We start from the raw sequence: 25,366 nt of genomic DNA, 5'->3' as shown, positions 1-25,366 counted from the left end.
TTTCAGTCTATCAAAATATGATTGCACATTTTATACACCTATTACAGTATCTTTGACTGCCAGGAAATAAGTATTAAAACTGCAGGAGTCAATTTTTAATTCTGTAAAAAACAAACAAACAAACACGGCAAAGCAAGTAAAAATTAAAAATAAAATCCTAATAGACCCCTGCGTGTGAAAGCAATTTCAAACACTGCACCTATAACTTAATCATGACTGTGTAGTATGATATAATAAGCACTTATAATACAATACTGCTATAAGTAGCAATTTCCTTCAAAGCAGGGGAAGGGCTAAGCTTGGCAGCCACTGAAATAGTTGAGAGAAAGCCAGATGTAGTTATTAATTTGAGCCACTTGGGGGCGTATTCTGCACTGGAAGACTCCAGCAAGGAATTTCATCTAGGCAGGAGAGGCAACATTTTTATGAGGTCAATAAATACTTAACTTCCTCTCATGCCAATTTATCACCTGGCTTTTGTTTAAGCGGCCGTTTTCCATGTTCCTTAACAAGGAATCCAAATACGCAGTGAAGATGAAATATTTATATTAATAGACAGAAACTCATGTAATTAATCAGAAAAAAACATTTCTTCATATATACGATGGATTATATGCGACTGATTTTGGAATCTGGGATCAACAACACTGTGATTCAACAGAACAAAACTGTCAACTAAGCAGGTCTGTGCCTTTGAAATAAGGGCTTACACACAAAGCACTTCTACTGAAAACAACAACAACAAAAAAGACAACTTGGCAAAAACAAGGTGACTTTACCAGCAATGTGCTGCAGTTGTCCGAGTCTTGTGTTACAGGAACAAGCAGTGTGCTCAAATCCAAGAAATGCCTAAGTCACCAAATAAGTGGAAAAAGCCCACAGGCTGTTCCATTTCAACAATTTCCCTCTCATCCGTCTTGAAATTAATTTTTGCTGGTGTTGTGTTAAGATCACAAGAGCTGCTTCATGCGTTAAAAAAAAAAAAAAAAAAAAAAGGCTGGTGGACAAGCCCCTGGGGCTGTAGAAAGATTTGGAGGAAAGAAAAATAACGTACTTTTACAAGGCTGTGAGGAAAAGAGAATAAAATAGAAAAGGATAAAATCAAATCTTTATCATATGTAAGTGGGATGATTAAGCACCATCGCAGCGATGAGAAAACAATAACTGCTGTAGAGAAAGAGCCAAGATGCTGGCAGAGGGATAAACAGACATTGTAGCTGGTCCCTTTGCTTTGGATTTATGCCTCAAAGCCTCTCTTTTGTCTCGAAGCCAAACCACTTGAGGTGACCCTCATTCATGCAGTTAAAACAGGAGGGCAGCGCAGGAATGTATGAAAAACTTAAGTCCTTTGTCAAGTCTGAAAATACCAGATTTAAAATGACCTCTACTGTTCCCCCGGGGTTTGCTCTCATTAGCTGCTGCTGCTGCAGCTTGCAGTAAATGTTCACCATACAAGGTGTGAGCCAAGAGTGCTACATGTAAGTGTTTAAAATAAATGTGTACTATTCTGCATAAAGGACCACTCAAGTCTTTCAGTCACTAAAGTATTAATACGCCGTAATATCCACAATATGTTCCCTCTTGCTGCCCTGAAGTAGACTGAAATCTCAGCAAGAATATCATTAATTTAATTTGCAACACTGAAGCACTTATTAATTTCAGTAGACTTGAATAGATTCTCATACAGTCGATTGCCTGTCACACATCAGTGCCATAATTTGTGATTTCTCACTGCCACTGGGGGAAAAAAAACCCTCAGACCTTTTGATTAAATTCGACACATAAAGAAATGATCCGATATTGTGATTTGTTAGATGGCTGCGAAAAAGAAAGAAGAAGAGATTTTTATCACTGAATGCTCAATAAAGCATTTGTCTTGGGGAAACCATCTCACTCTCAGATGTTAAAATAGCTGCCTGCTATTTTAGTGTAAAGAACATGCAGCTCTTTGGCTGCCTTCCCACTCTAGCTCAAGTCCACATTCTGTGGAAGTGTCATGGATATACAAAGACTTTGGCCATCCTTCTGATACAGACAACATGTTGAGACATTATTATAGTCTTAAGGAATGCTGAGAGTAAATACTATGTTATCATATTGCAACTGTCCTATCTCTCTCCTGTTTTTTTTACTTTCTTTCTTTTTTTTAAACTAAAATAGTCAACCATTTGTACTTTATTAAATTCTATCAATGTCTCATCCTGCTTCTTACAAGGTGATACTCTTTCCACACCACTTCTTACTGCAATCTAATGATACCCCCTGCTGCAGGACAACAGACCAACTTAAATCTGTGTTTCAGTGTAAAAATATAATGCGCTACATCTGATGTATTGCAACACAGCAAGGACAATGCGGAGCGAGACGCTGACGAGTTCAGAATGAAATTTACAAAACAATCCTGTCTCTTTCTCTCTTGCCCAAATTTGAAACCCGTGGTATTATACGGTAATTCTCAGAGCAAGGACTGACTCAAGGTTTCCTAATAATGTATTTTTATATCTGGAAAGCAGCTTTAGTGAATGCAAAAGAACATCGATACCAGGAGGAATGAATAAAGGCTGAATCAATAAAACATCTAGTCGACTAAAATTGGAACAGTCGTGCATCTGTCTTAAAAGAAACACATATCTGCATGATCTGAGCCAGAGAATATTTCACAGGCTCCGTGTACAGTACATCTGGCAAACATCCATTACTTTATAGACAAAATGATTTAATCCAAAAAAAACCCCTCATCTGCGTTTTCTGCTATTACCCAAAACCTCAGAGTTTTTAAATAGCAAATTATTCTAAATTGCTTCGCTGTTGCCATGGATACCCCCCACCTCCCCCTCCAAACCACCCCCCCCCCCCCGCCCTCCCCCCCCCACACCAATACCAACCCCGTGGTGCAATTACATTAGAGTGCCAAGGCATGGTGAGGTATTAAAAATCCGTAACAGGCAGAAATGAACAGAGATGGTGGAATGTGATGTTTCTGTTACAAGAGATCACGTAGGAAATCTGGAAGATTAAATATGTAGGAGCTGTTAAAAGGCGCTGACCTGTATAATGAAAGAAACAGCATGAAGTGCAAGGCAGGGAGTGGAAGAGAGAGACACGGGGAGAGGGAGAGTGAAAGAGAGAGAGAGGAGGGAGAAAATGGCACAGCACAGAAGCAAAAGGCAGTCTATTTCAAGGTTATTGATGCCATCTTTTTCATGACCTCATTTTTAATTCAGAGCGCTGGGCCCTGACAGCTAATCTCGGGAAACGGTTTAAATAAATATCATTAAAGCTTCCCTGTAGCTGCAGCGGCAGACCTTGGCTTGGACATTTCTACATTGATTTTTCCCTGCGCACTAATGAAGGGCGCTCTGTGCCTAAACAACAGTAACTTTGAAAATGACAATTAGCTGAGGTTATCTCCTGTTCAATTCCAGCTATGTAACTCTATTTCTACCAGTGATTACCGCCCGCTCCTGGACAGCATAAATATAGTGATTATGCCCCTGGCTCCATCTTTCACAATAACATCTCCTAGGAAACCATTTCATATGATTTTACCATTAGGGCTGTAAAGGGATAATGTGTATAATTTAAAACGAGCACTGAATGCTTGTGGATATTCACAGTCTTTAACCCAAATAACACCAAGACAGCCAAGAATATCCACTTAATTGAAAGCAATTATGTCCTGAAATATTGTTTCCTTTTTTCCTACTAGCTGGAGACTTTTTATTTCCTGCTCTACTCTACTTTGGCCCACTGAGACAAATCAAAGTGATCCTTCTGAGAGATGAGGAAAACATAGGTGTTGTTCCAGTTTGTTCACTGTACATTCTTCCCTGTGAAATATATTTCTGTAGCACGTTGACTAATGATTAAAGGTGGAAACAAAGACGCCTCTGGGGAACAAACACATACTTCAGCGAGCCCACAAACAGCCTCATTCATCATGCAGAGAGAATGGCCGTGTTTGCTGAGTTAATACAATGAAGCTAATTGCCCTCCAAGCAGCCCAAACACCAAGGCTCAGCTAAAATTATTCCCCTGAATGGAAACTTGCTCAGCTTCAGCTGATATCTCTCTCTCTCTATCTCTCTCTCTCTATCTCTCTCTCTCACACACACACACACACACACACACGCACACACACAGTCACCCCCAACCCCTCCTTCTTACACCTTCTCTCTGTCAGACTGATATTCACTGCAGTGTGTGGATATTATTGCTTTGTATTGATTCAGCATTATTTTCTCTCAGCTGCTTCTCGGTGGCTGGAGAGGGAAAGGCCAGCGCAGCAGCAGTCACACCTCAGCGCTTCCCACAAATTCGTCCTACACCCCTATTTTATGCCTTACAGACAAATGAACAATATAGCGTTTTACTTCAAAGTAATTGCTGCACTCCACAAAATAAGGATGAAACACGTCTTGGATTCTGAGTTTTGCAACAACAACAAAAAAAAAGCAAAAACCTATTTTTTCCCCAGTATCATATTTGAAGCCATGAATTGATAGTCACGTCTATTATTAGTAGAAATAAGAGCATCCAGTTTGCAGCAGGTTCTTATTTGAAGTTCGGAGAAACAACTGGGAATGCAGCATAAACACTGGAGGCACCCGCAGCTGAACATTTAGAGGCACATTGTCAGCTTGTCAACACATTCAACACCTAAAATAATATACTCTCACAAATATGGTGTTGCAAATTTCCTGGAAAAACTGCCCTGGCCGCCACTGCCTGTGCGCGTGAATTCGCTTACAGCATGCAATCTTGACACAATATGAAGGTGCCTGGCTCCCTCATATGGCACTGCTGGCATATTGCTGTATTACGGATAGGTGTGTGTGTGTGTGTGCCTGAACTGTGCTGATGCATAAACCTGCAGCAGCCGGAGGGATGTGGAGAGGGTCACAGGCCCGGAGGAATGACCTGCTTCATGAGCGACTGGTTATCTCTTGCTGGGAAGATCGTATTTGGCATTTGTTTAACCTTGGGAAAGTGGCCGTGTGTGTATGTTTGCATGTGTGTGTGTGTTTGTGTGTGTTTGTGAGTGTGTGCTAGCAGCACTGCATTAATAACCACACAGCTCCCTTAGGATCATATCCATATGCTTGCTTAGGTTTTGTAATACCATCTGAGTGATTATAATGTGGAGGTTGAAAATGCTGCAGTATCAGGCTGAACGATTAAATGAATATATTAAACTGGTGTTTTCATTTTATCCCGCAGCTTTCTGTGCTTGTAATGCATATATAGTGGAAAATGGAGAGACTGCATGCGTATTCATATAGGTCAGCTAATAATTAAAAACTTTGCTGTTATTTTGGACTCCTTAATCCTCTTTGGTTTGTTTGTAGAGCGGAATTGGAGCAGATTACAGCACAATTGGTTTCACTGTGCCACACAACTGATCAATTGAGGCAAGGAAAATAACCGAATCTCATGTCATAGGATAAGGAAGACATTTCTAAATACAATTACAGCTACATGCTAAAACAGTCAGCATCCCACTGTTGCTCTTCATGTGTACATTGACTTTCCGTAAATAAGATCAATATGTGTCCTGCTGTGTCCCGATGTTACAAATAAAGCATTGTGAAAGTACATTTGATGCAGCTGTGAAGGAATTTACCCACTTCAGGCGATGCAGACTGTTCACATGTGCATGCATAACAATGTGTCATATATAACTGCCCGACATAATAACTCACCTCTCGTAGTGTCTCCGTGTACATGTGGCGGCACTTGTGCTGCTGGGGTTGCCGCCCAATTCATCATATACATGTTTCCACTGTCTGCGGACTGTGATCTGGAGCGATGGGTGAGAATACAGAGTGATCAGACAAAAAGACAAAAGAAATAGAGACAAAAAAAGAGATAAAAATAAGACAAAGAGAAAGAAAAACACCAAAAAATAATAAAAGACATAAGTGGTTGACATCATTTCAAGGTCTTGGGGAGCTGATGAGTCATCATGTTCCAGTTATTGAATCCTCAACACTCAATTCTCTAACATAATAAGCTCTGTTAACATCATGCAGTCAGTTGTTCCTGCTACGAACCCTTATTCCACAACAGATGGGAATAACGGACGAGCTACAACACAAAACACAAAAGAATGACGGCTGCCACAGAGCCAACAAAGCCACAACATGAAACGTGAGATAATCAGCTGCAGATATGAGCGTTTTAAAAGGATATGAGCCTCAATTATATGAGCTGTATCCTGTTTACGGCCTAGTTTAGTTGTCTGTTTGGACGACACAGCTAGCATATTTAGAAACAGGCATAAGCAATCGACTTGAAGACTTAATATCAAACATTGACTTCACTTTGAAAATACGTCGCACTTGAATAGTGAGTGAATAAAAGGCAGGTAAGGCTGCCAAGTTAAATGCCTCATACACCCTCATTTCTGACTCACTCTGGCTGTGTGTGAACTCGCATATAGTACTTGCTCACACGTGGGTATGTATGTGCATTTCTCCAAATGGGAAAAAATGAGTGATTTAACCAATTTCCTTTTGACCAGTTTAGAACAGAGGAACATGTGTTTTCCACTCCAAGGGGGTTTTGAAACAACAGCATCATTTCTGCTAAAAGTGGCTCTGAGCGAAACTTTCTTCTTGGGAAAACAGTGACTGAGCTCAAGGGGTAAAAGGAGGGCAGAGAAATAAAAGGCAGGGAGGAAAGAAGGAAGACAGGTTGGAGGACAGCATTAGTGGAAGAGACAATTTAGAAGAAGAAAAAAAAGAGCAAGTGTGGATTTTTGGAGGAGAAACAGAAAGAGGGTGGGGAGGGAACTTCATGGAAAAGCAGGACTATATTGCCACATGTGTGAATACTTACCAACTCATATCCTCCGAGTTTCTGAGCAGCTTGAAACATAGTCCAAAGGTTGACTGTGGGAGAGACAGAAGACAAACAAGGGAGTTAGGAACTCTGGGAAAGGACCTGAGCTGAAACACATGACGTCATGTGCAGTCATTACACAAGAGAGAAGGCGATGAATATCAAACTTATTTAAAAGCTGCCATAACAAAACAAGTGTTATGACTAAAAGGTATGTTTTACACGCTGAAGTCATTTGTTTAGATTAAAAGTAGTACTGGGCGCTATAATTGTATTTATTACATAAATGGATTGTTAGCACTGACAAATCAACATGTTTAAAAGCTGATGACATTTTATTTTAGGTAAAGTTTAAAAGCCTACAGAAAGCATCAGTACGGGCAAATACATGTTTAGCGTTAAACCATATAATGCACATATAAATGAGCGAATGCACGGATTAAACAATAAACTAATGAGACACACTAAAGAGAGTAGTAATTACATATTCTTTGCCTGGAAAAGTGAAAACAGCTTTTCATCATAATTTCACACAAAACAATTCTGCACTTCAGCTAAAAGGATGCAAATGAATACTGAGCACTTATACAATCATGACTATGTGATAGAATACAGCATATGCTTTATCCTGACAAAGAGATGTGTTAACCCTCAGCTGCCGCCTGCAGGTATGAATGAAACACCATTAAAAGCATCAAACACTTGGCAATATGCTCAAACTTCTGTTTGAACTAATGCAAATTCATTTGCATTGATTTTCCCATGCAAATACCCCATGACAGCCCATATCAAAATACAAGTCTTGTGTAACATTTTCCTAAAAATAGCCGTGTAAGATTTCAGAAAGGCTTCAAATGGCTGTCTGTCGTTGAAAGAAAATATTTCCCACAAACAAAGAACCACGAGTTCATTGGGAGACTTTTGTGCCAATGACATTTGTATTTGCTTTCTGTAACATCATTGTTTAACATTTTTATATGAAGGCCTATAAATAAGAAAAGGAGGCCTCGCCTGGGGAGAAATCCATCAAAATTCAATCTGTGCGTACACAAAGCCTTGCATTTGTCAAAATGACATTTTCCTATCTCCGCATTTGACAGCATTGATTTTTTCCTTCCCTCCTCTCTGTGACCGTTGTCAATGCACGGGTGGAATAACAAAGGGAGCTGGGTAGGTTTTTCTGTTTGAACTGAGCACGCTGGCGTATTGTGCTTTCTGACTGTAGAAACAGAAAGATTGTCTATTTAACTAGCTTGTTATGCATCGACTGTAATTATTACAATAGCACACGGGACTGGGAGGGAACAGGACACATAAAGGAAATGAGAGAACATGCCTTTTCTTAGATGTCTTGTCATTAGCAATTTCTTTTCTTAATTCCCCTCTATTTGGCAGGGGCAATTATCACTGAGATAAGGATGACAAAACAGGAACACAATGCAGCCTCAATGACACACCGATGGCATGGCAATTAGACAACAAGGCTGGAAGAAGGAGACAAATTGGAACTGATGTTCACAATCACATGCTGATGCCCGAGCACTGAAGCACACACAAAAAAATTTCACACAGAGGCACACACTCACACTTAACAGTTAATCTTGGAGATCAAGGGCATTCACAACATACAGTGTAACTACTTCTACTCTTGTTTTATTCCTCCTACATCCACTATCACAATCTCGAAATTATCTTTCTACAATCTCTACTGCAGCCATGCAACTTAAATGGCAGCAGCTGTACAGCAAAGTCAACAAACAAAAACCCCCAAAACAAAAATAGAAGGACGACAACTTACTGGAATAAACTGCAGCCACACTTGGTAGCTGTTTTCTGCAATTCAAATGCTAGTGCTTTCGTAGCTTTTAAAATGACTGAGCAATGCAAATTAGAAATAAAAAGACTGCATACTACAGCTGGAACATTAAGTTTAGGGATAGCAATAATCAGTGGGTAGTTTCACAAACAATCATTTTAAAAACCAATCAATTCAAAAATTGTATTATTTGGGTACTCTGGCTTCCTCCCACAGGCCAAAAATATGCATATTAGGTTAACTGGTGATTCTAAATTGGCTGCATCAGCCCTGTGATAGACTGGTTCTCTGTCCAGGGTGTACACTGATGTTCACAATATGACAGCTGGGATAGGTGTTTAAGAAAATGGACCGCTGGATGAAATTATCTGGCTCCAACTCTTGAAATGTGAAGACTTTGTTTTTCTTTTCATTTTACTGAATACATCAGCAGGGAGAAAACAAACCCAGTTCATTGGATGTCACCTTGCACGCTGGGATTCTGTGACTTTTTCATAGTTTCACAAATGAATCACTGATTAGCTGTAAGTAGAACACTAAACAACATGTTGATCTCTAGATTAAACAGAGAAATTGTTCATTTCCACCTTCCAGCAAAGATAAGGATATCTTGAGCCTATAAAACGTAAAGACATCTTGTGCTTATCTTGACAGAAAACTGAATATGAGGCCGGCTGGTCTCAGATGAGCACCTGAGCTCTAAGATGTTTAATTCATACAAACCTTGAAGTGAAACATGAATTCCGCATGAGCGTGAGGCAGGAAAACAAGTGGGTGCTGAGCTAAACCAGCAATATTAGCATTTCTCTGTTTAAAATAGATTATGAGTCATTCGAGGTAAAGGCAGACCGACTCAATTTCAGTGGTTAGCGGTCTTATCTCTCAGCCAGACTGTAAAGCTTCACTATTATGGTGTTAAAGGTAAGACTCCACGGCTAGAAGATGAGGTGGAATACGTAGAAATAGTCTTCGTTCAGGCTCAGATAGGGTTTTTTTTGGAGGTGAGTCAAATGGATATTTTAGTGATCCAGCCAACAAAGCATGGGTAAGTCTGGTAAATCAATCAACCATCTGTTGCTTTGTTAAACTCTGGAGAACTTCATAAAAGATTATTACTCAAATGCAACTGAAATAACATAATTTGGATTTCCATTTCAGGAAAGTGAGCTCTGATCTTTTAATGCATTTGTAGCGAGTTTAAAGAGAAGACTATGAAAACGGCGTCTGATTACATCTAAGGGTTTGTTGTATTAATTATGATGTGTTTTCCTTTTTTCCTCCTCTTTACATGTGCTGATGTGCGCTCGCTGCCAAGGACGAAGTTTAAACAGCATGATTTCACCATTTAATGAGGGCCTTGCTTATGATGTGTCTGGTTTTGAGATTCAAAGCATGTACTGTATGTAAAACAGTTGGCGCGTGGACCTCGACTTTATTCTGAGCTCAAACTGAGAAATGCCAGCTAAAAGTAAAGCGAGTTGGGTATGCAATTCTCCCTCCGACTCTCTACGTATTCCTCGCTCCCTCTTTATATCTCCCGCAACCACAATGACCTATTTAAGCAACAACATGTCGGCAGTCAAGATGACAGGACTGTCAAAATACCGCAGTGAGGTTAGCACAGTCGAGTCGACCACAGCTTACCTTCGTGTAATAGTTTAGAGTAATGAGTTTTACTACACTATAAAATGTCACCGTTACATTCAATAGGCATGTCTCCCCTCTCCCTGTCTCTCGTTAATTTGCTGGAGTTGTCGTGCTACATTCTGATCTGAATGGCTAAATTCTCCTTGGTTCCTCTGACATGAATGCAAATGTTATGTCCCTCCTTGAATAAAGACTGAGCATGAACTAAATCTGAAAACCACAGTTTGTGAAGAGAGCCTGCATTCTCATGCGTCTTGCCTCGACATCAAACACATAAAGCAAACACACTTTTTCACTTTCCAGAGACCACAGCGTGCCCTTTTTGATGCTTAGGTGCGCGTTTATTCTTCTTCTTCTCTGTCCTGTTCACACCAAGTGCAAGCTAAGCATCCGACCTATATTAGAAATCTTTCATCTTGGGCCGACGTGTTTCCCATACATGTGATGTTCTTTTAACACTGGTAGAGGACGTTCTTGGCCTTCACAGGAAACCCCTTTGACAAGTGAGAGAAGATATTCTCTCTTTATATAAAAGCCAGGCAAAATGTGCTCTGACAGGAAGTCTCCTGAGTCTTTTACTAACTGCTAGATGGGATTTTTCTCAACATAGAATATTAATCCTTTAGTTTATTATTACTACACACTGAGTTAGTTTTTTAAGATTTTGGCTGCAGTTTAAACATATGGGAACACATGAAACTCTCACACACTAGATGAATAGGAGAAAGTCCACCATTGACTAAAAACCAGCTACTTGTTTCTCCTTTGATCACAACAGGGGCTCTGCATATATAACATGTGGTTAGAGATGCCGATTAGAGTCCACATGAGGTTTTCCCCTGCCCGTTACACCGACATGTGTGACTTACAGAGTGCACTTTCACTCTGATACATATACTTGTGTTTCTTTTCTCCAAGCACACGATATTTTAGGGTTCAAATAATAATGTGCTTTCTTTTTTCTGTGCAGGGAAATTCTGAGGAGGTTTGGGGGCTTTTTTTTTATTGCTTGTTCCTACAGGTGTCTTTTACTCCAAATTCTTTTTAATCTCCTCTCAGCCTCAGTCGATGTTACGACCTAAATTTTCAAAATAACTCCTGTAAAAATGTATCCACACAAATTTTTACTATTGATTCGAGCGCTGCATTGCTTCAACAATGGCAGTCAGGGAATAAGAGAAAAAGTTGCCCTACTCACTCTGTTTGAAGCCGAGGAAGGGGATCCTCTCTATGGGCGTGTCTCTTTCTTTCATGTACTTGTAGAGGTCTACTAAGAAAGCCTGCTCCTCCGCTCGGCTCTCCTCTGATGTATCCTCCTCTTTCTTGTCCTCTTTCTCGTTTCTCTCCTCCCTCTCCTTTTCCTTTCCTCTGTCCTTCTCCTCGGATAAAGATTTCTTACTGAGGCCAGTGGCCTTTTGTTTGGCCAGTGCGGTTATTTTTCCGTTGGGTACCGTTTTACAGTTGGGTTTGACCTGCAAAGAGAGAGCATACAGACTCAGCGGATGTATTCAGCGGAAAATTAAACCCTTAACAGAGTGTTATTCAAATGATGTCAGACAGTTTGTATGACTTTTGTTAGGGTTTAAGCACAAGTAAATATTCCTAATGGCCACAGAGGAAAACTCCCATTGATTATCAATGAAGCAGCTCTTCTGGTCATAACAGATTAGGCACAGATAGGTTTGACTCCAGCTTTGAGAAAGAATTGCTTATATTGATTTAACTGTCCAAGGTCATAGGAATAACTGTGGAAGAGCTTTTACCAAAGATATTTCCCTCACAGGAATATTACGACTAATGTCAGACAATAAACGAGGACAGAGGTACAAAATCAAAATATCAATAGAAAGTGATACCACTAAACCGATTTTTAAAATAAAGAAAACATGACAAAGACCTAGTAACGGGGCTTGATGATTATTTCTTGTTTCCAGTTTCCTTCATCATCTAACATGATTTCAGAATGAGTTGAGTGCTTCTCATTGGTGGAAACTGTTCTTAGATTAAAATATGAAATAACCCGTTAATAACCCAATTTTAGATTACACTGTACCTGGTAAGAGGCTATTATGAGAAAAGTGTCACAGACAAAAAAGTACCTCTCAACAAAAGATCCTATCATAATATCATAATCTATCAGTGATAAATTAATCAGGTGAAATCACATTAGATTTAGGAAGAAGTCAATTATAGAAGTATAATCAGCAAATGCTGTCATAATAAAAATAATAATTTTTAAACAGTCTTCATTCCCCAGTCGTCCTTGCTTCATTTGTGTTGATTTGTGACATCCCTTTTTGTAGCACGTGGCCTTCGCAATCGTGTTGCTTTTTACACGTCCCGAATAGACTACACTGTTGCTGTGTTGGTCATTGTGTAGAAAAGTAAAGTTTATTCTGTAACTTAAGATTCAAGGACAACGTGGAAAGCAGCTGGTTGGCAACAAAAGCTGCGATCTTAACATAAAGCTAGTGGACTTTAAAGTTACTATCTGTTGTATAATATCCTTATAATATGTCTTTTACAAATATTTATGTAAGTGTAACCTTGTAGACTAACTTACATGGCTATATGTTCTAAGGAAATGTAATATATGGTGTATGTATACCGTACAGGCAATGCGTGTAATAGACCTGCTGACTGGAGGATACCATGTCAGTGTCAATTTTTTGCTTTGCCTTGGCATGAAAAAAGTGCGTTTTCTCCAATAAAGTGCAGAAATCTGAAGTGGCAGAGCAGTTCCTCTCAGAGCACCGAGTCCGCTCAGAGTCATGTGAAGGACGCTCTGCAGGCAACAGCAAACAGCTTCCCCACAATTTTAACTAAAACTGATAAATTATTGTCTTACTAATCCTAACCATAACAGTGTGCAAGACTGCTTCCTCCAAGCCAATTTGAAGAATCCAGGGATCAAACCCTGAACCCTGTAATTATAGGACAACATAACTCAGAATCTGAGCCAAAGCTGCCAAAACAGTTCTAGTCTGTGTTTTTATTTTTTTTTTAATCTATAGGGTTATCTCTGGAGCATTCACGCATACATGTACAGTGACACTAATGAGGCATCCTCTAGTGGACGGTTGTTACCGTGACATCGCAGCTGTTTTCATGGCAACACTTCTCCATTTTATTTTAAAAAATATTTGCTTTTAGCCCATGTCCCAGTTTTAACATGTAAATACTCCCTGAGGGAATGTAACTCATCTTACCTTGGTTGTAATTTTGCCCTCTGGACTAGAGGGTTCCTGTGCTGTCACTGCTGTCGAACCCTGGTTTGACCCTGATGACCCCTGACCCTGAGCCTGACTCTGGGAGTCTCTCCTCTGAGAGAAGGACAGCTTCTTCTTCCGAGGTCGCCCCTTCAGGTTGGGAGCTGAAGGAAAGGGAACAATGACAATTAGATTTATCCATTTAAATGGAAATTTGCTTTTTAAAATCACTGAATACTTTCAGCTCTTTGTTGCCAACATCTAATTCTTTCATAATAATATACTTTGTTTTACAAGAAGAATAAAAAAAAGACTTAAAAAGAAAACGCCTTTTAAACCCAAATATGTATTTCTTGCCTGGGAACTTAGAGGGAGGCTATGACAGGAACATTTACAATCAGGGGAAAGGAATTTCACAGGCCTGCTAGCCTGTAGCTAATTATTTTTAAACTGGATTAGTGCAACATTGTGCTGAATGGGGTTGCAGCCTGCCAAATTGCTCCAATGTGCTAGTAAACACGATCCTCAAGTTCACTCCCAGCCTAAAAGAGAAACTCCATTTTAAATTCAGACAGATGTATTTTTAAGATTACAGATGAGGGCGTCATAACAGTCAGGCAGTTAGAATAATAATGAAAATGACAGATGCTGGTTAACCGAGAAACCCACAAAAGGGAAGAAATTTTAAACAGTCAGTTTGTGCTAAGAGAAATATTTCACACAGAGGCTAGACAAACATAGCTTGTATTTTTTTCTAACCACAACATATATAACATAAAAATGCCTTGTCTTGCCCCCCCCCCCCCCCCGATTCTAAGCAACATAAATAATTACACTGTACTACAGCACATCAGATGAACTGATAATCGTGACTCTATTTTTGGTTTCCCTCTGGTTAGTCTTCTCATGTCTTAAAGCTCAACGCTGTTAATTAAAAACACATGAACCTGCATGATAGGAGCTCTTTGTTTGAAAGGCTGGCAGATATAATTGCTCAGTTCACATTACACACACAATAAAGTATCTAAGCCCTCCAAGTCCTTTGTACACCCACGTTTATGTCAACCCGCAATTGTAATGTAACTTTTTGGCAGAGTGACTTGCCTCCTCGCAGCAACACAAACAGAGATAAGCTCAAAGGAGAGGGAAAGAAAAACTTCAAATAATCTAAGTTCAGTCATGTATTTCTCAGCGTCGACATTCTTTCTTTCCATCTGCAATGACAATTAAATCACATCCAAGGTTGTTCTCTGCCAAAAGGACTCTGTGATTATTTTTGTCGGATCAAATTCCCATCAAGAGAATGTTACAATAACACCAGAGCTGAATAAAACTAAGAGGCAGTCATTAAATGGGTAAAATGATCACGACTCAGCAACCCATCACTTCATGTTGTTATTTTCACAACCGCTACGCTGCGGAGAAACAGCACAGGGAAAATTCCAAGGACATTTGTTGTGCATTTGTCATCTCTTTGGCACTAAAAAAACAAGTTTTCAACGCTGTAATCTTTACTTAGAAAGCGCTGGGTGTGTTCCTCCCTCCACTGTTTATCCACTTTGGTGCTTATCCGGCTCCTTTTATTCGGCCAATTACTCATTAATACTGAAAGATAACACATCTTATTGTATTTACTTATGTTTAATTTTGAAGGGACATAGACATAAGCCATAAAATATCACAGTATGTTTCGTCTCAGCCAAATTGTGATGCTTAGGCTTTATGTAAGCAACACAAGCCATAAATATAAAGTAAAAAAGAAAATGAAAGCTTGAGATGACTAAGAAAACATATCTCATAGAGAACAAATATAAGAGGAGTTATTATGACTGCTTGCAGGTTTGAATCCAGATTTATCCTCCAACATGTGACATTATATTTAAACAAACATCGCAGGTCCAAGTGAGGTCACACACTCAGTGTGGTTCTGTTTTTAGTCCAATCACTAACCTCGCTGACACCATACACTGAGTTACATAACCTGCCTGTCTGTTTACATTTTTCATCAAGTCAAATACTGCTGCGTAAGAAAAAGCTGCAATTACTGCAAAACGCTGCTGCAGAACACTCTGCAACAGGGCAGCGAGTGAATCTGAATTCAGTGACTTATTGACAGAGGCCAAACAGAACACATTTAAACCAGCCAGGCAGATGCTGCAGATAGGGGTTAAATGGTGCATTCATGTACTTTTGTAAATATACAGAAACAAGCACACAAGGTCAAGTAAAGGCAATTTTTCTGTGCTGCAGAAGAAGCGCTGATCTGCTCTCCTCGTGGCAGTGTTGCGTAAGGGAGGAGTCATCGGCTTTAGAATAACACAAAGAAAATAAAACGTGGACTGACTCTGTGCAGATCGATTTTGTCGAATGAAAACACAGACATTTATAGTCTGTAGAAAAACAAAGCCAACATCACAAGACGATGATTCTACAGCACCCTGGGAGACGTGGTATTTTTAACACTCCGTGGGCATTAAGTGTTTTTGTCAATGTACTAGAAAAGAACGAGATCTTTTAAGCACACTTGATACTTCCCCTCTGCAAGCCAAATATGGACCTTATAATCATACACCAAAAATGGATACTGACCAAGCTTCCCCTTAAGTTAATAATTTCTTACTTTGTGGCTTTCTGCTTATTTGGGACACTGACATGACTTGGAGACATGCACTGAAGTGACCAGAGGACTCTTTCCTAGTCCCCCATAAAGCCCTAAGGCATACTACTAACACATGCAGACACACACATACACCATCACCAGGCACTGGTGTTATAGTAAAACAAAAAAAAAAAAAAGAGACTAAATTCATATATATGGATAAGAGTTATTCCCATCATGAGCCACGAAAGTCACAATGACTTCAGCACAGAGAAGCACAGGATGAACACTTGATCTCAGGATGCAGCTGAATGCTTTTAACAGCTTTAAAACATTGCTTTGTCTAATAATTTCTACCCCCTCAGATTCAATTAGACACAGCCCTGGCACCTCTGTTTCATTGCTATTCAGCTGATGTCAATGATAATGAAAAACTCATTAGAGACAGCTCAGGAAGGGTTCTGACGGTTCTATGCATCAACAGAGGCGAGCCACAGGGAACCACAACAAAATGGACTGATTGATTGAGCGGCTGCTGTGAGTAGAGAGACATATCAAGCCAACTGGAGAATTCAAGTGATGGATGTCTCAGTTGATAAAGCTCACATAGCTGACTGAAAAAGTGCAATATCTGCATGCTCACTTAATGAACAGGAGGGTGGCTTCACAGATCCTCTTTAAAGTAGTTGGACAAATGATCACGCTGATGGGCTGCATGGGCCAAATAATTGTGTTGTGCCTGTTTTTGTATTTGTTTGGCAAACTGAAATTAAAGGCTTAGAGGATAGAAAAACACTTTGATGTGCTTTACAGGATTAGTGGCCAACTCATCCTTTCATTTGGCACTTTGGAGTAACACTTATGACAGAAATAATCACTCACAACTACAGATGTGTGCAGCGGTTTCCTAATTTTAGCCACACCAGCAATATCGGTTAAAAGAATGGCAATTTTGGTCAGCTGAAAGATCAGTTCACCACTTTGGCACAGATGAAACAAGACAAAACAGCTAAACAGAGGAAATTTTTAAAGCTTGTTAAAGGTTCACATGGATAGCAATAATTTTGACTGAAAGTCCTCGACAACTGCAAAAAGTTTGGTACAGACTAGATCTTTAACTTGCTATTATCATGGTAAAAAATATTTACAATAAAGTTTGATTAGGCTAGAAAAGTACACAAAGGTGGCAGAAAGCATCTAATCCCATAAATTAAGGTTATTCTTTAATGAGAATCTTGATTGTATTACCATAAATGTGCAGTCATACAGAAAGAGTGGGAGTTACTCACGCCTTTGTTTTCTAACACTAGTACATTCCCATGTTATTGTATTGTTTAGCCTGTGACATTATTCCATTGTTAGGTGGTTGCTAGGCAAGATGACGACATAATAGAGCCTGCATTATGAAAGTTTTTGTGGGAATAATTGAGATGTTACCGTCATGAAAAAAGAATGATAGACTGCTTTTCTGAGGTGTTACAGTTGCATAAAGCTTCAAATGGGTCATTTTAGCCCATTTGTAGGTAGTTGCTAGGCAACATGATGACATGATATTATCTGATATAGATAAGAACCTCCAGGGGCCGAAGATGTTCCTGTGTGCCAATTTTGGTTGCTCAACTCCTCATTGTACGCGAGGCAAACAAACAAACAGATTTCATGTATTATAGTAAGAAGATTATAACATGCATACTGACACAATGTCACCACTTCATTTTTTAAATATTAAAGCTACATTTCTCATGACACCCCTTGCATTTTTTCTCTGAAGCTATTTTCAAGTCAAAAGTTGAATCTACTGTTTTTCTTAATGACCAAAAACTCCTTATACAACATGTTGTAAGCACCACTGTAACTGCCTCGGGGAACTACACAGTGTGGTAGACTTACGTTAATTTACAATCATCCTTGTAATCTTATTATGCAAATATACAACGAGGATGCTATAAATGTTGAGCATTCATTTTATTGACATTTACAAAGGTCAAGCTGAAAAAATCATTAGTAAAAACTGTTCAGAAATGCTACAAAGTTTCAAATGACAAACTAAACACTTATCTGTGGATTTTTGTGTTCAGTTCACTTTTAAGTGCTATAAATGTTTTTGTTTTTGTTTTTTTTTTGCTTGAGTGTTAATCCTTTTAATTATTACAATGCAGGGATTTTTTAGAGGAGCATTCATGACCAACAGTCACCTATTGTTTCTTTTTATTTCAGTGTATTTTACACCCAGTTTCAGGTTAACTATGATAACCTTATTCAGCTCGATAAATAACATTTTTTTTCAACTGTAGACAAGTTAAATGATAATTTCCCTCCTGAAATGATGACTGTTCTGACTCATCACATTTGAAAGAGGAACATATGAGAGTTTTTATCCCCCAGACAAAGTGCATTTGGGGAAGAATGCCCCATCTACGCTTTCATGAAACCAGACTCCCACTCATGCTTCTGCGCACATCCTTAATTCTACAGTTGAACTTCAACTACATCTAACTTCAGCTAATGGGGTTCAAGTTCAAACAAAGAGGAGAGCGAGGATGAGTGTGGTATTTCAAGAACAAGCACCAGAAGAACATGTTTTGACATATTTTGTTGTCTTACTTGGTTGCAAATTCACTAAAGGTCTGACACCCACTCAGCAATTATCAGAATAGCTCGCAGCCAAAGGTAACATTCATGTTGCAATACAAGGCCTTGCTTGTACAGTACAGTATGTCCCCCTGGATAGAACATGGCAAAATTTAATTTTGAAATTATAATTAACACCATTTATGGACAGAATTCTTGATAAAAAAACCAAAGAAAACAAACAAACAAAACCACAGAAGCACAGCAAACCAAAATAAAATTATGTAACATCCTGTTGATAAACCTCCAAGCACACGCGGATCTTTAGAGCAAATATAGCATAACCACTCAAGTCAGTTTAGCAGCGCAGAGATATTGACGAGTGGAGTTATGTTCCAGAGCTTACAATCAATGTGTATTCTCCAAAGAGAGATCCTCTAGGTCAATTAGTTCAATAAGTAACTCCCTGATGAGTTACATGCTGAAGGTTCAGTAAATGTAAGGTTTTTTTTTTTTAACTAAACACACTGTAAAGTTGTGAGACAGAGAAGAGATCTATCTGTGCAGGTGAGAAGCAGTCCTCCTCAGGGAAGGATTTGTAAATGAAACTAAACCTGTGAATACGCCCACACTCAGACAAAGGAGGTCGCTCAGGTCTGCTATACAAGCTTACAGTGGCGCATCGGAAATTTACCGCAAGTTATACAACATAAAGCACCGGGAGAGACTCTTTGAGAACCGAGCAGCTGTATTTCCATGTATGCATAAAAAGATGCCACTGGAAAAAGGGGAAGTTTTTCAAACGGAAAACAGAAGCAGACTTAGAGAATTAAACAAAAAAAAATAAAAAATAGAATAAAACTAAATATGACTCATAAGGAACAATAATAGCAGCTGTCACAATGCAAACAAAATAACCAAAGGTTAAAAAAACCCTGACAAGTAATGAATAACACATGACAAATCATGATACAAAGTGCCCTCTGATACAACGCTTTAGACACAGACTTTAATCTGTAGCGCAGTGGAGCATTAAATGTGTGATCAGCGAAGTGATATTGCACTTTGGTGGAACATTTTAACTCCACTGGAGGTACAATGAAGTGACAAGGCAGGCTCCAAAGCAACAAACCAACAGTACCAGACTGATTCCGCAGCCAGTGATGACAGGCAACCATGTGTCTTCACTATATGTACGTCAAAGATCTCAGAGTTTGGAGGAATTTCAAATACTTGTTCTCAAGGACTGGATGTTTCTGACCACACTTTCATGGAAAAAGCACGTCTGGGCTAATGTTTCTTTCTCAGGCTCATCTCTGAGTCAATACCTGGTCTACTGCTCTTTTGGTATTTATGACACATATTGCCAGCAATTTTAATCAAAAGGTTCTCAAGGGGAATGCAATACACAACACCTAAGCACATTTGTACTACAACCTACTGCACAGGTCGCTGCTGCTTACCACAAATTAAAACAACAGTTATTTGCCTTTCAAGCTGGCAGTAAATCAGGATGTGATAGATTTGTTTTTTACCGAATACCACTGGATACTTAAAAAACACACATTCTCCACCCACACTCACTGTTTTGGTTTAAAAGACTCGCTTAAATCTCTCTCAACAGTGCCCTTCATCAGAGCTGGCTTTAATTATACCCACACACTCCTATTAGAAAAAAAAGGAAATTCAGATTTCTATCTTTAATTCCTAATTGTGCCTGTTTTGCCCGTGTGTATGGACTGTAAGTGACTTTGCACTTGCAGTGTGCAGAGATTCAGAAAACACAAGCAGTCCTACCAGTTATCTTACACTATGACCATAATTTAAAAGTGATGGTATAACAGAGCGAAGCATCAACAAAGGGAAGAAAGGATCGGAATACTTTTACAAACATTCTTTGTGTTATGAGGCAACCAAGCAAACTAACCCAACACAGATTTCACAATATCATGACCGAAACCAATACAGCTCTCTTGATTTTCGTCATGTAAAGCAGCATTAGATGCCTCCTCCTCGCCGCGATTATGCCGCGACTGAAGCTGCCGTCACCTTTCGCATACTAACATCAGGCACTTTTGACATGCTCGTAATTCTCACTTTGTCACATCTGACAGCAGAGCTATTCCTCTGTTCCTGCGCTTGAGGCACGTTTCTGCTCAGAGTCATTTGAGACCCATACACACACAGACAGACACACAAAACCTTTAATGAACAGCAATACTTCAAGCATCTCCATCGCTGCAATCATCAAAAATTACACAATGCGCCCACAGAGCGAGCGAGTGTGTGTGGGTGGACACAGTACACTGTTTTTATTAATCATCAAAACCTCCGTAGGTTGATAGATGATACAAGTGTTAATTAATTTCTCATAAATATACAGGGGAAGATTATCATTGATAAAGTGCAAAACATTTCACACAACACAATCCAAGAGTGCGACATTTCATACTAGGTCAACCTCAGGGGGATTTCACATCAGTAACACTGAAATATTTTCATCACCGCTATTGCCTGTTTTTGACTATGAATGCATCTGCAGCATAAGAAGATATTTTAATACTGCTGTGCCTGAAAGCTATTCTGAATTTAATGAGGAAGAATTATTTGGCTTCTTCCTAGGTATGATAATAGTTACACGTTACTGTTATTACAAAAACACATCTGAGCTGTGCCAAGCCTTTTAAAAAAACAACAACAAACTCACCTTCCAATTTAACAGAGGGAGAGGAGAGCGAAAGAGATAAAAATCAGTAAACACAGCAAAGCCCAGCAGCAACAGCCACAATTTCAAATTTTCACTGGTGCTGTGTTTGGTGAGAGTACCTGTATCAGGAACTTGTTCTGACTACTAACACGCAGAAAATCACTGTAATACAAGGCTATTAGAGCATGGCCCGAGTAAAAAGCAGGGATTAGGCCGACCTTTTTCTAAAAGAGGTCTAACAACAGTCCCCCTGAGGTACAACCGACTCATCCCCAGGTCCTCGACAGCGTCTTGTAAACAGCTCTTTCTTTCCAACAGCACCTTGATTGACTCTGCTCGAAGCGTTTTTTAAAGAGCAAGCTTGCCCAAATTACACACACAAAGAAGCTTAGCCCATTATTGGGTTTTTTTGATGTCTCTATTTTTGTCTGTGTAAATTTTTTTTAAACCTAATGCAGAGGAGGTGAAAAGAGGTTCACTTATCCTCTCCTTTCTATTAGGATAATAGAAAAATGATTTAAATTAACAACATTAAATTGGAGACAATGTCAATATTATTATCTATGTAAAATATTCACTCTCCGAGGGAAATATCCAACTCCTTAGCTTCTAAGTGCTCAGCTATGTTTGCCATTTAGTGGGAAATTAGTAGAATAAAGTGAGTGCAAAGACACAACTCATAGGGCTGGGTGGGTCATTCCTGGTAATCCTCTTCATATTTCACATAGCCAGTTGAATAAATGTTAACATGGAAATCTTTTTTTTTTTTTATTGGCGAAGCAAGTCAAACACATGTGTACTGACCAAACACTGACAGTTGTTATTATATTAAACAGAGACGGGGGTATATGAAATGTAAAAAGCTAGAAGGAACAAACAAAAGCAGCCATTTCTTTCATTTCATTATCTTGTTCATATCTTTAGAATCTATACTTAAAGAAAAGAAAACTAAAAGAGAAGTCAGGGACGAGTTTTAAACAAGTCCGGGCGGAAACGATGTAGGGAGGAGATGAATGGAGGCTTCTAAGAACTGAAGTTTTTTTTTTCTTTACACGTTATTGATAATGACAACTATTTACAGATCATAAAGTAATTAAGACAATTTACAAATAAAAAAGGGCGTGTGGGTTGTTGAACCTGTCAGAATTGGGTGTACTGTATGCTGTGACTTATTTTGCTGTTGTGAGTCAACATTAACGCAACAACCTAAGCCCCAAAACAAGTTTTCACTGGAACTTATCCCACAGTTGGTCTGCCAATTATCCCAAGAATACACAGCCATGGCTGGAAGACTCCCAGTTCAGACTATTTTTCATACTTTTCATTTTTCTGTGTTGTTATGGGCTGGGGAGCAACACCCAGCTACCTGCATGGTTTGGTACCACTAGTGGTCAGAGAAAAATCAGACTTGCTCTCTCTAATGTGCACTTAATGTTAGTGTGATTACGTTAATATATTCACAATGCAAAGATGGGAATCCGTGTGAGATTTTTACCAGACCTCCTCTTCGTTTCCAACAACTCTGACATCCCGTTCCAGTCTATTTCCCCAATCCTATCATTTCCTATACAAACACCGCATTATATCGGCTACAGTCTGTTTTTATTTCCCTCAAAGACGATTCCCCTTAGCTGGCTGACTGACAGCTGTGTGTGTATGCATCATTATCTCCTTCACAGAGCCTGTCTGTTGCCATAGCCTGTGGCAGACCTCAATCACACAGTATTAGAAATGACTTCGGTTTCTGCAGAGTGCCCTGCTTTTGCCTGCTGCAGGTGAGCCACACATTATATGAGCCAGCCAGATATAAGTGAACTACAATATCTGTAACTACAAACGTGTTAAATCAGATACTTGTGTTTATCTGATTTAGCCTGCAGAACATGACAAGACATAATCAGATGCTGATAATGTTCCTGTTCCTGGAAGTAGAGGTTATGAAGGCCAATTAAATGGAAGAGAAAATTAGAAATAAAATGTTCTATGAAGCATCCTACACCTACCGAGAAGCAGCTCGGGTCAGCATGTTTCATCAAAAAGAAATAGTTGTCATCTTTTTGTCACATAAACTCATTTTTTTAAAATATTGTCTATGTAGGTGCAATTTACTAAAAGCTTAAAAGGAAGAGTGCAGTGTTTAATCTGAATTTAGCTGATGTTTTAAATGCTGGTCAGGTCTGCAGGGTTAGTCTGTGGTTTCAGGATACAGTCAGGTAATAAGATCCACAACAGAGGGCCTATGCTAATGCCTTTTTAGACAGTGCACAGTAGATAAATCATGTTTATAGATTGATATCCTCCTCTATGGCCTCTGTGAATATAACAAGATTGCCTCCAATTGCATCTAAATATGAGCTTTACGCATGCAAACACACTGCATAATAAAATACCGCGCACACAGATATGGAATAAAGAGTCTCGCTTGCCATTTCAAACTACAGCCCACCACACTGGCTATTATCTGGTGTTTATTTTCTAATATGTGACTATACTGTAAAATGCTCTTTCTTTCTGTTAATCCTGACAATTTGTCAAATTTAAATCCAGCAGCAGTGCGCAGAACACATCAATTCAAAGTTAAATTAATTTTGTCCCCCCCTCCTTCTGCTGCCTGTTTTTGACTTTCTCCCACTCTCCTGCTTCTCCTATCTATTTCTCTTTCCTTTCTCTAATAAGTATGTGAGCGGTGGCAAATGTAATTACAAAGGGGTGGGGTTGGGAGGGGGTGCGTGTGTGTGTGTGTGTGGTGGTGGTGGGGGGCTGCTATGCATACACAACAAAACGCAACATTAAAAAGCTATTATCAGAAAAAAGAACATTTTGGCAGATATATGGCGGAGGGCAGATCTCGCCATATGTTTGCGGAGATGGGGACAACAAGTCAGGTAGTAATTATCAATCATCATCAGAAGAAACTGTCAAAAACGCTAGGCCGGGCACGCTCTGACTAGTGTTGCCATGGAGACAAGCCCACATCCCTCTAAGTGTGTGTTTACCAGGACATTAAAAATACTCTCCCATATTTTTATCTCACACTTATAAAATCATGTAAATCGTTCTCTTGGCTTGCATGAGGGCTCAATGTGTGTGTGTGTGTGTGTGTGTTAAAGATTTCCTGACAAGTCTCAGGAGATTTTTAGGGGATAAAACTGAGGAAAATTAATTCAGTTAAGGTTATGGGTTTTGGTGGTACACCAATTTCCCTGTCTTGTGTTTTGGCATTTTAGGGGTTACAATTAGCAGATGTAAATGGAATATTCTCACCATAGTAATGAAAAAAGAAAATGTGTCTATGTGTGTGTGTATTTGCCAGTAATGAGCTCATTTCTGCAACCATACTGTTGCTGTACACAGACTCTCTATTCAGACTGTCACTATTCATATTCCTCAGCCTAGGAGAGAGGACATTCTCCCAAACCGTCATGACTTTGTCAGTTTAAATTTTACATATTTCATTCTCTCTTTTGCATAGCCTACTTCAGTTCCCCCCCTTTACATGCACTGCATGCCTTTAAATCAAATGTCACTACTTGCTACACGGGCTATTCATTCCCAGAACAGTGCAAGTGTGACTTTTCGCAGAATCACACATGAGGAATGTTTCTGGAGCATTTCCAAGCATTTCTATCGACAGTGGTTCCTTCAGATGACACTTTTCATGTGAACTCAATCCATTACCCTTTAGAAATCTGGAATTATTTTTACTTAAAGCCAGCTCTGAAAATTAAATACATAAGCAAGTAAACATAAAAGCAATTCAGGGGAAACTGGTGTAAGTGCAATGTGAATTTTCCTGCTTTATTATGGCAGTCATTTTGGAAAAAAAAGGAGTAGTGTTCTTAATTCATTATTTGTGCGCCGTTGTGCATGCTCCCCCTGGGGAGAAGCAACATTACTCTTTCATCAGATCAAATGAAGCGAAGCCGTGCCGTTCCAGGAAGAGCCAATTAAACAGTTCAAAGAAGTTTATTATT

At 39.3% G+C, this 25,366-nt stretch overlaps 1 protein-coding gene across 1 annotated transcript in view; it reads right to left on the bottom strand.

The window, feature by feature from the left end:
* Positions 1-25,366, bottom strand: part of arid5b (AT-rich interaction domain 5B) — a 75,014-nt gene that overhangs the window by 7,667 nt on the left and 41,981 nt on the right. Inside the window, exons 5-8 of the mRNA XM_085183580.1 lie at positions 13,516-13,679; positions 11,505-11,778; positions 6,841-6,893; positions 5,703-5,800 (exon numbers count right to left, since the gene is read on the bottom strand). Of these exons, the coding sequence (XP_085039706.1) occupies positions 5,703-5,800; positions 6,841-6,893; positions 11,505-11,778; positions 13,516-13,679 (589 nt within the window). The remainder of the gene's footprint in view (positions 1-5,702; positions 5,801-6,840; positions 6,894-11,504; positions 11,779-13,515; positions 13,680-25,366) is intronic.

The sequence above is a fragment of the Neolamprologus multifasciatus genome, chromosome 13 (assembly GCF_963576455.1).
Source record: "Neolamprologus multifasciatus chromosome 13, fNeoMul1.2, whole genome shotgun sequence".
NCBI classification, from domain to species: domain Eukaryota; kingdom Metazoa; phylum Chordata; class Actinopteri; order Cichliformes; family Cichlidae; genus Neolamprologus; species Neolamprologus multifasciatus.
This window is presented reverse-complemented; position numbering and strand designations above follow the sequence as displayed.